This window comes from Jaculus jaculus, chromosome 15, assembly GCF_020740685.1.
Source record: "Jaculus jaculus isolate mJacJac1 chromosome 15, mJacJac1.mat.Y.cur, whole genome shotgun sequence".
NCBI classification, from domain to species: Eukaryota; Metazoa; Chordata; class Mammalia; order Rodentia; family Dipodidae; genus Jaculus; species Jaculus jaculus.
Window position 1 is genome coordinate 26,964,136 of NC_059116.1, and position 18,053 is coordinate 26,982,188.

General features: G+C 39.9%; 1 protein-coding gene across 3 annotated transcripts in view; it reads right to left on the bottom strand.

Annotated features, from left to right (window-relative positions):
* The window catches only part of Ss18 (SS18 subunit of BAF chromatin remodeling complex), a 65,687-nt gene that overhangs the window by 9,112 nt on the left and 38,522 nt on the right, over positions 1–18,053 (bottom strand). For 2 of the 3 annotated variants that reach the window (XM_045134846.1, XM_045134845.1), the window contains 3 exons: positions 8,169–8,336; positions 7,256–7,360; positions 3,383–3,505 (listed from right to left, as the gene is read on the bottom strand). In XM_045134846.1, coding sequence (XP_044990781.1) covers positions 3,383–3,505; positions 7,256–7,360; positions 8,169–8,336 — 396 coding nt within the window. Of the gene's footprint in view, positions 1–3,382; positions 3,506–4,201; positions 4,295–7,255; positions 7,361–8,168; positions 8,337–18,053 lie in introns of all 3 variants that reach the window. The other variant, XM_045134847.1, reaches the window with a different exon arrangement.

The window sequence follows — 18,053 nt, forward strand, 5'->3', positions numbered from 1 at the left end:
CCTCTCTCTCTCTCTCTCTCTCTCTCTCTGTATCTATCTGTCTGCCTATTTCTGTCTGTCTCTCTCAAATAAATAAATTTTTAAAAAATAACCAAAATAATAATGAAAAAAAAAATCAATCTGGACCTCTACTGGAAAGCAAAGCAACAAGAGGCAAAAGGAAAACAGTGATCCAAGTGAAATAACTGCTAAATAATGTTGGGAAAATCAGGGACTGTTGTAAGTATACAGCTAGATTTGTATTTGGAATATTAGAAGAATCACTCTGGGGCTGGAGAGATGGCTTAGTGGCTAAGTGCTTGCCTGTGAAGCCTAAGAACCCCAGTTCAACACTCAATTCCCCAGGACCCACATTAGCCAGATGCACAAGGGGGCACTTGCGTTTGGAGTTCATTTGCAGTGGCTAGAAGCCCTGGTACGCTCATATTCCCCCCTCCCCCCGTCTATCACTCTTAAATACATAAAAATAAACAAAATATTAAGATGCTTGTCTGAAAATCCAAAGGAGCCAGACTCAACTCCTCAGGACTCAGGTAACCCAGATACACAAGGTAGTGCGTATATCTGGAGTTAGTTTGCAGCAGCTGGAGGTCCTGACATGCCCAGTGTCTCTCCCTCTCTTTCTCAAATAAATAAATAAAAATATTTTAATAAAAAAGAATCACTTTGTCATACTCAGCATCAACAAACTTAACAGTATTTTAAAATAGAAACCAGTGACTTGCATACCCACAAGTTGCATGTGAAAAAGCTGATTCAAAAGTTACACTCAGGCTGGGGAGATAGCTTAGTAATTAAGATGCTTGCCTACAAAGCCTAAGGACCTAGATTTGATTTCCCCAGCATCCATGTAATCCAGATGCACAAGGTGGTAAATGAGTCTGGAGTTCGTTTGCAGTGGCTAGAGGCCCTGGTGCATCCATTCTCTTTCTCTTTCTCTCATAAAAAAAAATAAAAAATTTAAACCCGGGCGTGGTGGCACATGCCTTTAATCCCAGCACTCGGGAGGCAGAGGTAGGAGGATCGCTGTGAATTCGAGGCCACCCTGAGACTCCATAGTGAATTCTAGGTCAGCCTAGGCTAGAGTGAGACCCTACCTCGAAAAACCAAAATAAATAAATTAATTAATTAAAAAGTTATACTCGAGGGCTAGAGAGATGGCTTAGCGATTAAGGTTAAGGACCCAGGTTCAATTTCCCAGTACCCATGTAAGCCAGATACACAAGATGGTTCATGTGTCTGGAGTTCATCTGCAGTGGCTAGACTCCCGGGTGTGCCCATTCTCTTTCTCTCTATCTCACTCTTTCTCTCTCACCCTAATGTAAATAAATAAAACAGTTAAAGGACTGAAGAGATAGCTTAACAGTTAAGGCACTTGCCTGCAAAGCCCAAGGACCTGGGTTTGATTCCCCAGGACCAACATAAGCCAGATGCACAAGGTGGCACATGTGTCTGGAGTTCATTTACAGTGGCTGGCGGCCCTGGCTTGACCATTCTCTCTCTCTGTCTTTCTCTCCCCCACCCTCTCTCTCTCAAATAAATATTTTTTTTAAAAAATTAAGTAAATTTTTAAAAAAGTTTCACTCCGACAATCTACTTGGATATTTTACCCACAAAAATGATTTTAGGGTCCAGAACTGGCTAGGGGCTGGTTTGGTTTGCTAAACAAGCATGGGTGTTTTACAACCTCTACCACTGCCCATCAGGAAAGCTGTTTTATGAAGCCTATGCTGACGCTCTGACACTTACACGTCTTCTACTGCAGTCCTCCAAAACCGGCCCCAGAAACGATGACTGCAGAATGATAGTCAAAAGAAAGTAAGAGTTCTGATCTTCAGTCAGCTCCACCACGCTCATTGCTGTGACAGCTGAACGCCGTGAAGAAGCACATCAGAGTTTCTTATTCTTGATGTGCCCCCACCCCGCGTGAGAGGAGTGCAGGTCAGAGGACAACCCTGGGGTGACAGTCCTCACCCGCCACTCTGTTTGAGACAAGGTCTTCCTTGTTCGCTGCCGAGAAGGCCAGACTACTTGTACGTGGTTTGCCATGGGTTCTGTGGCTCTCAAGTCTGATCATCAGGCTTGTGCACCAGGTGCTTTTAGCTTGAGCCATCTCCCCAGCCCAGGATTCCTGATTTAACAAGTCAGCATTTCACGACATGTACCAAAAAGTGAAGTGTTCTTCTGCCCTTTTTTTCAATGAGAACTTTTTCTCAAGTCACTGAATTTAGGTCAGAATAGTCTATTTATTTTATTTATTTATTTATTTATTTATTTATTTATTTATTTATTTTAAGTATAAATGGCAAATAGTCACAGAGGATGGGAAAGCAAGAAAGTTCTTTTGGGAATAAAGGAAATTCATGGAATATTTCTAAAATTCTATTTAGAATCAGGGAACCACTCATACTTGTGGAAACACACGATTCCCAAAATGGGAATGAGCTTTCATGTACATGTTGAGGGGGCGCAGGCGCTTTGACCCTGGCCTGTGCTCTGAGATTTCCTTCCGAAGACAGACAGACAGGGCGACAGTAACTGACAAGCAAGCTTAAGATATTATATACATATTTAAGATTTATTTTTTAAAATGTCCTTTTGTTTATTTTTATTTATTTATTTGAGAGAGACAGACAGAGGAAGAGGCGGAGAGAGAATGAGCATGGCAGGGCTTCCAGCCATTGCAATCGGACTCCAGATATGAAAATCAGCTTCTTGGTCATAAATACTAAGTAGGTTTGAGAATTCATCTTTATGGCTTTTAAATACTACACACCTTTCCTTCGGTCACTTTCTAGTTTGTGATTCTTTTTAAGTAATAGTGCACTGACCTAAACCTATGATTGTCAAAAATATTTTTATGGCCGGGCATGGTGGCGCACGCCTTTAATCCCAGCACTCGGGAGGTAGAGGTAGGAAGATCGCCGTGAGTTCAAGGCCACCCTGAGACTACAGTTAATTCCAGGTCAGCCTGGACCACAGTGAGACCCTACCTCGAAAAAGAAAAAAAAAAAAAAAAAAAAATTATGTATATGGGTATGTGAACGTTCCTGGGTATGGGGAAGTGTGTGCATGCGGAGGCCAGCGGACAACCTCAGGTGTCGTTTGCTTTAAGACTGGGTTTCTCACTGGCCTGAAGCTTGCCAGCAAACCCAGGAACCCAAGACAGGAATCTGTCTGTCTCTTCAGAACTGGGATTACAAGGTTATGGCACCACACCTGACTTTTTATTTTTTATGTAGATTCCGAGGATGTAATTCGGGTCTTCATGCTTTTTTACCACCTGAACAATATCCCAAACCATCAAAACTAATTCTTGCAAAATAAATGTTGAGCATCCACTTCTTCCATATTCCAAACACAAACTACAAGAAGCTATTACCGTAGCCCTGTTGCTGTCCTGGGTAACCCTGCTGCCCTGGGTACTGCTGCTGCTGGGGTGGGTATCCCTGCTGTGGGGGTGGTCCTTGGTAGGCATCTTGCTGTTGGCCGTACTGTGAATTTCCTGCAGGATGAATGGAGAAGATGGGGGAACACTGAGAAGTTCATTTAATGACTTTTCTTCCATCTAAGATGCATAGCCAACAACACAAAAACAAAATGAAATGCCATATTGATTTTTAAAAGTTAACAAAACAAAGAAAAACTCAAACCAAACAGAAGGATTTCGGCCAAACAAACTGCAGTTAAAGCCAATTGTGCAAGGTTGAACTGCAGCATTTTCAGCGTCTCTGCCAACGAGCAATACATTTACTGGAACATCACAGTCATAAGATCATGACTATGCTAAATAAAATAAAAAAGACAAAATTAAAGACAGCTGCAAGAGCACACACTAGCTACACAAGATCAGCAAGCTGCTTCCTAAAGGCACTATTCTTCTATGTAAAATTATACATATGTAAACACACAGGAGGGGAAAAGTGGATTGATGGATGTTCAAATAGAAAATTTCCATTGAGGAAAGAAATAATTTTTAACTGTTTTAATCTTTTTGTGGTTGTTAGAAATGACAAGTCATGATTATACATTTGAAAGTATTTGTAAGGAAATTACTTTGATTGTTTTGGGCTCCCTGTAACTTTCAAGACAGCCAGCAACTAGCATTCTACAGGAGCGCTGCCTGGGTAGAAGTTGTCTTATGCAAGAGTGTCCATTCCCGTGGCAGGGGACGTGTGTATGTGTGAAGGTATATAGATACCTCCTTCGTAGTAATGTTGTGAGGAATCCTCATAAGGCCTATCGTAGCCTTGTTCAGGATACGACGGTTGCTGATAACCGTAATCATTATGACCTACATCAATTCGACAAGAGACAGGAAGAAACGTTAATGGCCACTGAGTGAAAACCCTAAAATTAAACTTTCAGATAAAACTGAAAAAAAATAAAGAAAAAGAAATGGAAATACATAAAAAGTAATTTTATTGCATTAGCAAGTATTTTTACCAAGTGATTTGTTTTCATATTGAGATAACGTGCAGATTTTTTTCAAAGGCAAAAAAGGCAGTAGGTTTCAGAAACATTACAATCCTTTCAGCTCTGATAATCCTTACGAAAGAGGGGAAAAAAACTTTACCTTCAATTTTTTTTTTAAAAAAAAGAGCATTTAGGCCTTTCACATGTAAATAACCTGAATTGAATTAGATAAACAAAGGAAGCAATTATCCTACTTTGTCAAACACCTGTTCAACTGGTCTCCAAGTACACACCTGTGCTTAAAAAACAATGCAAATATTGAAGTACTCCAGTTCTTTTTTTCCCTTCAAAAACTGAAGCCTTCCACGTTCATACACTAATATTTTATTGCATCTACTACAGTACTTTCAGATGCAGTAATAGCTTATCTCATAATAACAATAATAAATCTCTTATAATAATATATCTCTTATTAAAATAATAACCTCTTAATGCTGTCATTTGAGAGTCCTTAGAAGTATCTCTGGAGTATCATATATACACAACTCCATAAAAATTATTATTTTTGAGTTCTACATATCACAACACATTAATTTTCACTAGTTAAAGTAACTAGACTATTCTCATCCTTCTAAACTGAGTTTTAGGGGAAAAAATACATGGCATAACCTTTTAGGTTGCAAAAATATGAACTAATTTTTGTTAATAATGAATAAGGAAGACTAAAACCCAGTATTCTAGGACTTGAATGTTCCCAAACCACATTAAAGGTTGGGAACACATGGCCTGTAGTCTTCATAGAGCCAGTGGGCCATTTTTACAATAAAAGTTTTATTGTAGTACAATTACACTCATTCACTTAAGTATTATATACAGCTATCTTCTTGCTTCAGGAAGACTTCATAGCTCAGACAGAGATCATACAGCTGACAAGGACTGAAACACTCACTTCAGGCCCTGCACCAAAACAGCTTCCCAACTATACATCCGTATTCATGGTCATAAGGAGCTGAACATGAGAAAATAGCCAATGCTGTTTAAGAAAATAAAAATTACTGATATAAACAGAACACTCTGTGCATATGTTGAGATATATCAAGCTGGGTGTGGTGGTCACACCTTTAATCCCAGTACTCAGGAGGCTGAGGTAGGAAAAGGATTGCTGTGAGTTTGAGGCCAGCCTGGGCTACAGACTGAGTTCCAAGTCAGCCAGGGCTAGAGTGAGACCCTGCTTCAAAAACAAAACAAACAAAAGAAGGATATATTTATATTTACACAATTTATGTAAAAAACAGTACTGTTTAAACACAAGAATCCACTAAGAAGGAACTATATGTATATGAAGTTTAGTATTTCTGAAAATATCATCTATTTTGAATAAAAATTTTATGCTTTTAACAGTACAAATTTCACGTCACAAAATAATCAGGACCAAAAAAATGCCAACTTCAACTCAAATACTTTAAGATATCATTTAAAAACTGATTAAAGCTATCAAGTATTTTCTGATTCTTTAATATGTAAAATTTACCAAGTAGATGCCTCCTCTTTAAGATACCTATGTCTACTATAAACTTACTGAAGTTTTTAAATTAAAAATATGTCAATGCCATGTCTACACATGAACAGGAAAAGGTAAGAAAAATTCTGAATAATTCAAGGCAAGAAAACTTGAAATTCAAAAACTATACACTGTCTAACCAGAATTAAGAAGATATATTGTCATTATCACTAAAATTCGCTATATGTAAAATTTAAAAAGTGCCTGCTATGCTATTTAGTCAGAGCCTCTGGTAAAAATCAAACAAGTACAGATGCATCTTTGTTTTATACACTAAAAACAAACATCATGTGAAATGATTTTCAAACACATCAAATTCTATACTCTTATTAGTTGACATTAACTTCTAGTCAATTGCAACACATACTTCAGTCTTAAGTTTCTTCATTTCTCTGCCAAGTAATTTACATTAAAAATATCAAAGGAGCTTACTTTATAAATAGATCTTTAGGCATATTTTTCATAAATAAGAGTAATTACTAGATAATATAGCCATCTGTTAAAATTACCAGTTGTATATGCTTGGATAATTTTGCTTCAACATTTTACATAATAGAATTCTCAAAACAAGACCTGAACGGACTGCCCAGTCAAAATTAATGTGCACACTTGGGTTATCATGCTTAACAGTAGTACCTTTCTAATACAATCAGATTTTCACAATTCACTTTCCCATTAAAAAAAGGGGCGGGGGATACACTAAAACCAAATAACTAAATATCTACTTTCTAAATGTCCTGGTTATTCTAGTAAACATAGCTATATATAGCCATAGTGTGAACGTTAAGTTCTCAGATGCAAACACTAATATACATAAATCATAGTTCTTTGGCAGTAATGAAGACTTAGAAAAACATTCAAGAACTATATTCTGTTGTTCTACAAAATTATGTTCTTTAGACACAACACACGAAAGTAAGCCAGTGAGTGAACTCTGAATTATTTTTGTAGTGTATGCCTATAAAGCTGTCATCAAAATAAAAGAAATCTGTAGTATTTGCCTCGGTTCAAATGAACAAAAATCCCAACAAAAAGACCCTCTCCTCCAGCAGAAAGGAGTCCAGTGACAGAGGCGACCCCTGACGGAGCGGCAACCAAATTATTTCAGTGAGACTATAAACCTGTGGGTTACTACTGCTACCGCACGTTACTGGTGGTTCTCAGGGTAGAGGAGACAAGCTGGGAGTTCCTTCATCTTCACTGCATGTTCTAAATAGCTTTCTACGTTACTACAGGGCAGGGATAGAAAACGGGAAGGTTAGCATTAGGAGAGATTACCATCAGGGTAATATTGCTGGTTCATGCCTTCTGGAGGACCTTGTCCACCATGACTGTATTGGTCCCCATAATAGTCTTCCTGGCCTGAGTACTGCTGTGGTGGGCCTGAAAAACCACAACCAGTCAAGACATGAATGATTTGTTCTCTTCGTTAGCAAAGCTTTCTTTCTTTTTTGTTTTCATTTGTTTATCGAGGTAGGGTCTCGCTCTAGCCCAGGCTGACCTGGAATTCACTAGGTAGTCTCAGGGTGGCCTCGAACTCACAGCGATCCTCCTACCTCTGCCTCCCGAGTGCTGGGATTAAAGGCGTGCGCCACCACGCCCGGCACAAAGCTTTCTTTGTAATCTAACGCTATGAGAGAGTCTCATCTGCAGACACGCCTTTAATGAATGGCATCTCTGAAGCCTTTACTTAGTCACAGGCACGCGCACACACACACACAGCAAGCAGTTCCACATGTCACATTTATGAAGTCAACATTAAGACCATACACGTACTATTAAACAAAACCAACTCAGAAAAACAAACACTCATTTCTTAAAAAGATGTTTAACTTGGTAAAAAGAATCTTTGATTTCTTTTTATGTTAGTATTAATGTACACTGAAATAAAATTATATTTATTCCTGCTTGTATATTTAGTAATTCCTAAAAGAGAAAAAAGGCATTTTCTGTTAAAAAAATTTATATTGTAACATTTTCCCAGAAGAAAGCAGAAGAAAGACAGCTGTATGACAGGGAGTTCCTGTCTACCTTGTGGCCCTCTGTTCCTTTAAACCCATTATCTTTTGGAGTAGTTGGCAAAACCAACAAACAGCTCTAGATATACTTAGATGAGAAAGTTCATTACAATTAGAGGTCTTTCAACTGTTTGCATTTACTTACACAGACAATGCTAGGAGTGGACTCTTACCCTGCTGAGGCGGTCTGTAGGGAGGGATCTGTCTCTGACCCATCATATGATTGCCCTGGGTAACCTGGCCCATCATCCCCATGGGGGGCTGCTGTCCCTGGTAGTGCTGCCCGCCCCCAGGGGGCATGTTGTATTGCTGAGAAGGAGGCTGCTGGTGCATCATGGGACCTGAAAAGGCATACAGCATTATGCGAGTCAATTTGATCACATCATTTCAACATCACAGAAGGTACACAAGAATTAATTCCTTACAACACAATACAGAAAGCACATAATTAATCATGATTAAAAACTCTCTTCATATTAAGTCTTTGGGGTCAGTCCCTGCCGTCCATCTTGTTCGAGACAGGGTTGGTTCTGTGTTCACCACTGCATTCCTGAGCTTTAGGAAAAATTCTTCAGTCTCCTCCTCCCTGCTTGCCAAAGGCACACTGGGATTGCAGAAGCTCACTATAGCTTCTGAGGTTTTTGCGGTGTCTGGAAATCCACACACAGTACTCAGAAGTGGGCAACAAGTTCTTTATGCACTGAGGCACCTCCCAAGCCCCCAAAATGCAAGTCTTTGAATTAAAACATGTCTGCCAAAAACAGTCCGTAAATAGGAACCTTGGAAATTAAATCACTTAAATCCACTAAGTATCCTAGCCATTTAAAAAAATAAAAATGGACACAACATATAAACCTCCTGAATATATATGTTTAATATATATTATATATTATTAACCTATACAATCTTTCTAGAACAAAATATCCTTTGTCACAATAGAAAAGACATCAAAAGTAACTTCACAAATACTGCAACCAAATCAGTAGAGAAACCAAGAGAAAGTTTCTAAATCTGTATTTTATTATTTTTAATAGGCACACCCATACAAGCACTTACAAACATATCACTAGAATTTCAAACTAAATTTAGGACAAAATGTGAAAGAGTTTTCTTTCCCTTTCTCAAACTTTCACCAGCTTTCTAAACTTCCACTCAAGGAACTGTATAGTACTTCTATAAATGACTAAAACTGCCCCTCCTTGTCCCCCTGATTGTACCATTTCAAAACTCGCAGGAAGAGAACTGTAATGAGCCACAGGCTCGAACCTAGTATCCCAGCATTTCCAGACTGAGTAGTTGGGAGCAACCAAACTACCACTGCTACAGTTCCACAATGGAGCACAAAGACATCATATAAAATCTGCAGCAACCGCCACCCAGACCCATGACGTCACCCAGAAGAGCGAGCTGTTCGGAGAGGGTCATGTTTCCATACCATTTCTGCCTCTGAAGTATATGTGCACCACCTCCCTGTCTCCTGCCTCCAGAGGTCCATGCTCCCACTGTGCGGAATTGGGACGATTTAAAGGAAATTCCAAGCCAGGCGTGGTGGCACACACCTTTAATCTCAGCACTCAGGAAGTAGAGATAGGGGGATTGTCATGAGTTCAAGACTACCCTGAGACTCCATAGTGAACTCCTAGTCAGCCTGGGCTACAGTGAGACCCTACCTCAAAAAAACAAAAATAAATAAATAAATAAAAACAAATTCCAAACACCTAGAAAGTCTGGAAAAGTTTTACAGGCAGAACTGTCCAGACGAGTCAAAAACTCAGTCATTATTTAAATGAGCAACAGTAAAAAAAAAAAAAAAAAAAAAATTAAAAAAAGAAAAAGAAAAAACCTAGCAAGCCTACAGCTATAATCTTAGGGCTAACCTACAAAATAACAGGGTGAGCACAAAAACCGGAGTCCAGTGTGGACTCTGCTATCTAGAGAAATCTGTCTCAGACCTAACGTGTTCTTCCTACTCATCTTCTTCAGGACTCCTTCCTTCCAAAATTCCTTTTTCCTCCTCTCCAATTCTGTTCCCATAAACACAAGCCTTTCCAAAGGTTACTTTTCCTTCAACATGAAAATGAATTCTTAAGAGCGGAACAAGGTGACTCAAGGAAAGGGGACAGGAAGAGTGGTGAGCGCACACCTGGCTGACGGTTACGTGCTTCTCATTCATCTCCCACGGAGCTCAAGCAACTACAGGAGCGGTTTCCCAAGTTTTAAATTGCACTCAAGGAACCCGAGGGTGCCTAGCAGGCATCACATGGATCAAAGGAAACCTCAAGTGAGTTCAAAGAAAAGCCTACTTTGCTGCCCTTCACTGTGCACCTCGAAAATAAGCTGCAACAACACCAACAACAACAAAAAAAGCTGCAACAAATTCCGTGGTTCTGAAGCAAGTTCTGCCATTGGGCTGGAGAGATGGCCTAGTGGTTAAGGCACTTGCCTGCAAAGCCTAGGACCTCATGTTCAAATCACAAGTCCCACACAATCATACAGTGACAGAAGCACACAATGTGCACATGTGCCACAAGGGGGCACACGCATCTGGAGTTTGTTCACAGAGGCTGAAGGCCCTGGCATGCCCATTCTCTCCCTCTCTCTACCTCTTTCTCAAAAATAAATAATAAAAAATTCTAAAACAGTAATGAGTTTAGTAACTTACAATCTTGAAATATGTCTTTCTATACAAAAAGCATTGGAAAGCTCATAATTTAACTGGCAACCTGAGTGTGCATTTGCAGAATTCATTTTCAATAAAGGAAAGCTTTGCCTTATCTTCATTCTCCAACATTGTTGTGCCTTAAACCAAGGCAGTGCTACATTTAAGTGCATTCTACAAATCAGAACCAGTATTAAAAGGAAGGCAAAACTGTAATAGTCTGAGGAGAGGAGTGGACTCCAAAAAGACATCTCACAACAAAATTCACAGCCTGCTCAAAGCCTTTCTAGAGAAGGAATCCCGGCCTATGCCCCAGACAGGAAGCCTGGCTGTCTGCGCTCTATCTTTGGGATTGTCAGCAGTTCTGATTCCAAAGAGCTCAATTACCACTCTTCTTTCATTCTCTGTCACTTCCTTCCCTCTGAGGACCGTCACATCATTCAGGATCAAGCTTAAAACCAGAACTACCAATATACCTTTCCACCATCTCCTTGAAGCCTTACCCATTCAAGATTAACAAATGGTGATTATGAGTTCCATTGTTTAGGAAGCGCATTCTTTTCCTTACACGGACACGCACACTGCTCTGGCAATGTGAGACTATTATCTCTTCAGACATTAAAGGAAACAAAAAAGCTAAAGCTTAAAAGGCTGCTCCCAAATAAACTCTGAGAACACGAACTACAAATAAAATAAATTACAAGATGAGTCACTTGTAGAGAACCATTTTTCTGCAAGCAATAGCATCATACACCATTCTCTGCTGGATGAAGCTAGGTTCCTGAGGTATGATGAAGTGAAGATACCCCCACAATGAAAATACACACACACACAAACACACAAATTGCTAAGGTCCTAATTACTCAGAATAGGTTTCTTCATTTTTTACAGAAGACAAAAAAAGAAATGTTCATCATTACCATGCTATTTCTTTCTGCTTTGAATTCCATACCCCACTAGATATTCTAAGGAAACAATTGTCTATATGGTAACTTCGTGTAAATTATGTTGAAATTACTGTATTTTACATTAGTGGAATTCTTTGCTCCAATGAGATGATTCAGTTTTGGCCTAAACTGTTAGTCAAAATGAGGGATTTTGTTAAAAGAGTAAGTCAATCCAATCTGGGTATTTGTTATATACTGGACTCATGGTTTGGAACCATGGTGACAAAAAACTATGATGGACTTGGAGCTGGGGAGATGGTTCAACAGTTAAAGGCACTTGCTTGCAAAGCCTTCCAGTCCAGGTACAATTCCCCAGTACCTATATGAAGCCAGATACTCAAAAGTGGTGCATGCATCTGGAGTTCATATGCAGTGGCAAGAGGCCTGGTTGAGCCCCTTCTCTTTCTCATTCTCTCTCTTTTCCCCTCCCTCCCTGTAAATAAATAAATAAAAATACTTTTTAAAAACATTCATGGGCATTGCCACTATATCAATGGCTTACAATTAGACTAAAAAGAAGAGCTCACAGACACGGCAGTTAATAAATATGTGATGAATTCTGAAGGATAACATTTTAAAATGTTCTATGTACATGCATATACATATGTATATGCATACCTTCAGATGCAAACCAATACACTAAAATTGCATAAACTGTATCACCAATGTGAGAATTTAATATGGCTAAATATTAAAGCTAACATTTCGTGAAGACTTATTATGAGCCAGGCACTATACTAAAAACTCCACTTCCTCCTCCAAACATCTTGAAACAGGTAGTATTACCACCTTCATTTCACAAACAAGAAAATGCAAGGCTTACAAATACTAAGCTGTTTACTAAAATTCACAGACTATTAAGGGGAGAACCCTACAGCCCTTGCCTGGTCTCCTATGTGTCCTCACGCCAAGTCACTCCCATGTCATTCTCTCCTATGAAAAGTTTCATCAAATGTGGCCCCCCTTCATTATAATACAAAAAATCCCAAAGTATAAGAAAAACTTTCAGTCTACTTATATCTTTAGAAAAAGTAGACTAAGAAATTACACAGTCATATCTTCAGACTCATATTCATCATTTGCCATATTTACTACTTGTTGCTTAACCATTTAATGGCAAATTAAAGCATTTATAAAGACTTGAAAATAATACTTTGCAAGGAAAAAATTATCTAGATTTTAGCAAATGTTTTAGCTGACCAACTTGCTATTTAAAAAGCTATTTGAATGAAAAAGATTTTTTACAAAACTGAATAATAATTTGCTCATTTCAAGAACTTGAAAAAGTTTAAAGATGTTTGCACACAGTTCCAAAGTAACTTTAAAAAAAAAACAACCTGCAGATTGATTATCTCAGAAATTTGGTTGGTTTCTGCAATGAGCAAAAGCTTAGTCACCTGAGTAACCTATGAAAAATGAGACCACTACAGATGTATACACCACTTAGTATATCTGGCTTTACATGGGAACTGGAGAAGCAATCGAACCTGGGTGGTGGGCTTTGGAAACAAGTGCCTTTAATCCCAGTACTTGTAAGGCAGAAGTACAAGGATCACTGTTAGTTCAAGGCCAGCCTGAGACTACATAGTGACTTCTAGGCCAGCCTGAGCTAGATTGAGACTCTACCACACACACACACAGACAAAAAAAAGTTTCTGAAAAGCTGTCATTCTCTTGGGGCTGGAGAGATGGCTTAGCAGTTAAGTCTCTTGCTTGCAAAGCCAAAGGACCCAGGGTCAACTCCCCAGGACCCATGTAAGTCAGATGCTCAAGGGGGTACACACATCTGGAGTTAGTCTGCAATGGCTGGAGGACCTGGCACATTCGTTCTTTCTTTCTTTCTTTCTTTCTTTCTTTCTTTCTTTCTTTCTTTCTCTCTCCCTCTCCCTCTCCCTCTCCCTCTCCCTCTCTCTCTCTCTCTCTCTCCCCCTCCCTCCCTCCCTCCCTCCCTCCCTCCCTCATACAAATAAATAAAACTAAAAATTTTTAAAGCTGTGATTCTCAACCTAGAGTGACTTCTTCCAAGGGACATTTGGCAAGCAGTGGAGACATTTTGGTTTGTCCCAAAGGGGGTGTGGAAGGTACAACTACCACCTACTAGACATACCACCTACGGACATACTGCTAAACACTGTATGATACACTGCATCATCTCCATGACGACAAACCATCTTAAATCTCAAAATGTCACTAAGAAATCCTGGCTTTAAGGCTGGAGAGATGGCTTAGCTGTTGAGGCGCTTGCCTGTAACGTCTAAGGACCCATGTTCTACTCTCCAGAGCCCACATTAGCCAGATGCACAGAAGTGAAGCAAGCATAAGGTCACATGTGCCCACTACGTGGCACAAGCATCTGGAGTTCGACTTCAGTGGCTGAGGGCCTGGTGCACCAAGTCTCTCTCTCTCACTCTCAATAAAATAAAATAACTTCTTTAAAAAAAAAAAAAGGGCTGGAGAGATGGCTTAGCGGTTAAGCGCTTGCCTGTGAAGCCTAAGAACCCCGGTTCGAGGCTCGGTTCCCCAGGTCCCACGTTAGCCAGATGCACAAGGGGGCGCACGCATCTGGAGTTTGTTTGCAGAGGCTGGAAGCCCTGGCGCGCCCACTCTCTCTCTCTCTCTATCTGTCTTTCTCTCTGTGTCTGTCGTTCTCAAATAAATAAATAAATAATTTAAAAAAAAAAAAAGAAATCCTGGCTCTCTCATGGAGATGACTGTAAAGCCACAGGCATCTTTATAAACTAGTCTGAGCATTAGATTCTGTATGTTGCTTCCTGGTAGCTGAGATATAGAAAAGAAACAAGATGTGTTATGGCTTAATGAACCAGCAAAATATAAAACTAGGCTGTTTCTTAACTCCTCAAATGATTCTTCACAAACAGTTCTAACTGTGCTACCAAGCAGCACATAAAGTCACTGTTGAATGAAATAAAACCACACACACACACACACACACACACACACACACACACACATATTCTAGACTTCTGTGGCACAATGACCATCTGCTATAGAAACAAGGACCCACATAGATAGCCATGGCTACATTGGAACATCTAGCATTGCTACCTAGCATAAAAGCTGAAAAGGTTCAAACCATATGGCAAAGGAGAAATTATCCTGCCAAGAAAAATAATGATGGGATGACAAGTAGTTATGACTTGGGATATTTGTCAAAACATAATTTATGAAACAAACACTTGGAATATGACCCAGCAACTACACTCCTGGGTATCTACCTCAGAGAAATGAGAGTGTGTGTCTAGATGAAAATCATGGACGTGTTCATATGGCTGTTCACAGCACCTCTACTTATAAAACAAACTGCCAACAACCAAGCTGTTTATCTACAGGCTCTGGCACATCTTTACCATGAAAGTAACAAGACGGAGCTGGGGAGATGGGTCCGTTCGGTAAAGGGCTTGCACTACAACCCAGAGGACCTGAGTTCAGAGTCCCAGCATGTACGTGCAGGTGAAGGAGTGCTTGCTGGCCATCCCAGCACTGGGAAGGCAGAGGCAGGAGGATCCCTGGGGCCAAACTGGTAAGCTCCAGGATCAGCAAGAGACCAAAAAATATGGTGAAGTGCTGCGGAGATGGTTCTGTGGGTCAAAGCACTTGCTGTGCAAGCAGAACCTCTGAATGCTCAGAACCCCCATAAAGCCAGATACAGCAGCAGAAGTGTCTATAGCAAGGTGGGCGGAGGGGACAAAAGAATCCTTGGAGCCCGCACACCAGCTAGCCTGCAGGCACAACAGCTCACGACAAGATGACAAGCGAGGACTGCCGAGGCTATCCTCTGAGGACCAGCACCTGAACTGTCCTCTGACCTCCACACACGTGCCATGACACAAGTACTCCTATGCTCACAAGAATGCACATGTGTACACACACACACACACACACACACACACACACACACACGATTACAAAAAATACGGCAGAGAAGGATGGAGTACATAGGTACTGGGGAATCGAACCTGGGTCTTTAGGCTTCACAGGCAAATGCCTTAACTGTTGAACCATCTCTCCAGCCCTCAAACCTCAACTATCCATGAATAAGATAAAGTATTTTTCTATATGGAGGAGACTGAGAAAAAAGATACCAAAGGTATAAAAATCTATTCTGAACTACAATGTGGTGACTAAAACTAAAACTCGGTCACAGAAACCTGTGGTTTTAGCATATTTTGGAGATTCATTCACTTTAAAACAGTTATTTTATTTATTTATTTGAGAGAGAAAGATAGGCATGCCGAAGCCCTGTACTACTGCAAACTACAAAGGCATACTCCAGTTGTGTGGCTGACTTTAAGCGGATACTGGGGAATGGAACCTTGGTCAAAACAAACAAGCACCTTAATTGCTGAGCCATTTCTCCAGCTCAGATTCACCAATTCTGACAGTGGAAAAAAAAAAGAAGGCACCTGCAATTCTCATTCATTCAAAGCACTACAGCTATCAAACATGACGCTTCCGTAGACTGCTTGAAACAATTCCCGTCTATCGGTTTCCTAATCGCTATGTGCAACTTAGTAGATGTGCCTGAGGCGAGGCCAGCACTCGGGACTATCCCTATACTCCATACTCTATACTTACTTCAACTACTATTCGTGTAAAAGACTTACTCGGGGATTCTTACTCTTCCTAAGCTTTAGAACTAGAGTTTGGGGTCATGGAACAAGAATCTTGTCTAGAGACTTAATCTGTCAATGAAATTGACGTAACAGAGCCCCACAGTCTATGCACACGGCCCGTGCTCAGAGAACTGCACTTGTCAGCAGTGCCCCTGGGTGCTATCCCATAAGCACTCCGGGTGGGCAGTGCCTCCTGACTGCAGGGAGAAGACAACATGAACAACGGCCCAGGGCCCCTCCGTGACTCTGCTCTAGGAAACTCTTCCATCGGCGGACACGAACCTTGTCCTCTCTCTGTAATACATCCTATCTACAGGCACCAAGGTACTCAATGAGTTATGAGAGTCCTCCCCCCAAAAATTACTACACCTACAGATGGTTTTGGAAAACATTTAAACTAGCAGCCCATGTCAGAAGTGAAGCCATTCTTAGTGACCAAAAACAAAGTAAGATGCTGTGGCTGTAATAAGATAACTGATAAACCAACCTCAAACTCTTTTATGTTCACTTAAAAAGCAAAAGCTTTCTGTAATCCAAGTATTTTATATAAATAATGCCATTACCGAATCTGGATTTTTACAGGTATCCCTTCACTTAATCTGACATAAAGAAATTAATTCAAACATTTACGTACAGAAAACTCAAGCAAAGACAAGAATTCAGCCTTAAAGAATTATATACGAGGGGCTTGAGAAACACAGTATTAATTCAAATATCACAATTTGTTCAGTTCTTCATCACTGAATATGTAATTAATAAAATACTACTGCATGAGGAAAGCTACAATTTATGCCTGGGAATGAAAATATGCTGACTCTGCCCAAAGTAATCACTGGCCATCTTCACAAAACTTGGTATTCTAATTTGACTGTTCCCATGCCAGTGCGTTTATGTGTTGCTTTATTATGTATCTTTAAGGGGTTAACTGTTATCTTTCCAGGTTCCCACATGACATTTGGTTACAATTCCTATTCTTCAAAGAAACAGATGTGTGCTGGCCCCAAGCACTGTTCTCAGCAAGTGGAGGATAACAGGGAACAGACCTACTTCCGGCCTTTTCAGAGCTTTGAGACCTTCTAGCAAAGTTTATGCTCTGCATATGAGCACAGTTGTGCACAGACATTAGTTGTACGGCTAAAGGCTCATCTGGATAACAGTGAAATAACAAGGAAAAGTATGTTGGATTGTCTGTTACACCTAAGCAACATTCTGCCAGAAGAGTTTTAAAAACAAACTATGACAAAAAGACAGGACAATATTCTTCTATAAAACTAGTTTAGTTGCTGAACTCAAAAAAAAACCTTCATTTTTATCAATTTCTAAATGCTTGCAAACAGCACAAATGAACTAAAACTAAAACTGCAACCACAACTTAAAAGAAATTCATATGATTACAGATCCAAGGAACATAATTTTGTCCCTCCTTTCTTTTTGGAACTGTAATTTTCTTTGGTGTCTTTTGATTTTGAAGTATCAAAATTTAAATGAAAAAAATTGTCCTGAAACAATTTTAAAAAACAAAAATTCCTCCATGATTTTGACCTTATTTTCCCTTGAAGTGTTTCTTTTTTTCAAATGTCTAGTCATTTTTAGTTTCTATTCTTAAAAGTTGCAAATCATAAGAAAAGAAAAAACTTTTTACTCTAGTGAAAGGAAAAACAATGCGCTCAACAACAGCTATGGCTCACCAGTGAGGTGCTGCACACCTCAGTCCCAGCACGTGGGAGGCAGAGGTCGGGAGGACTGCCTTGCACTGGAGGCCAGCTAAGACCACAGAGCAAGTCAGGTCGTTCGTGGTTGTCTGTGCTGGGATTAAAG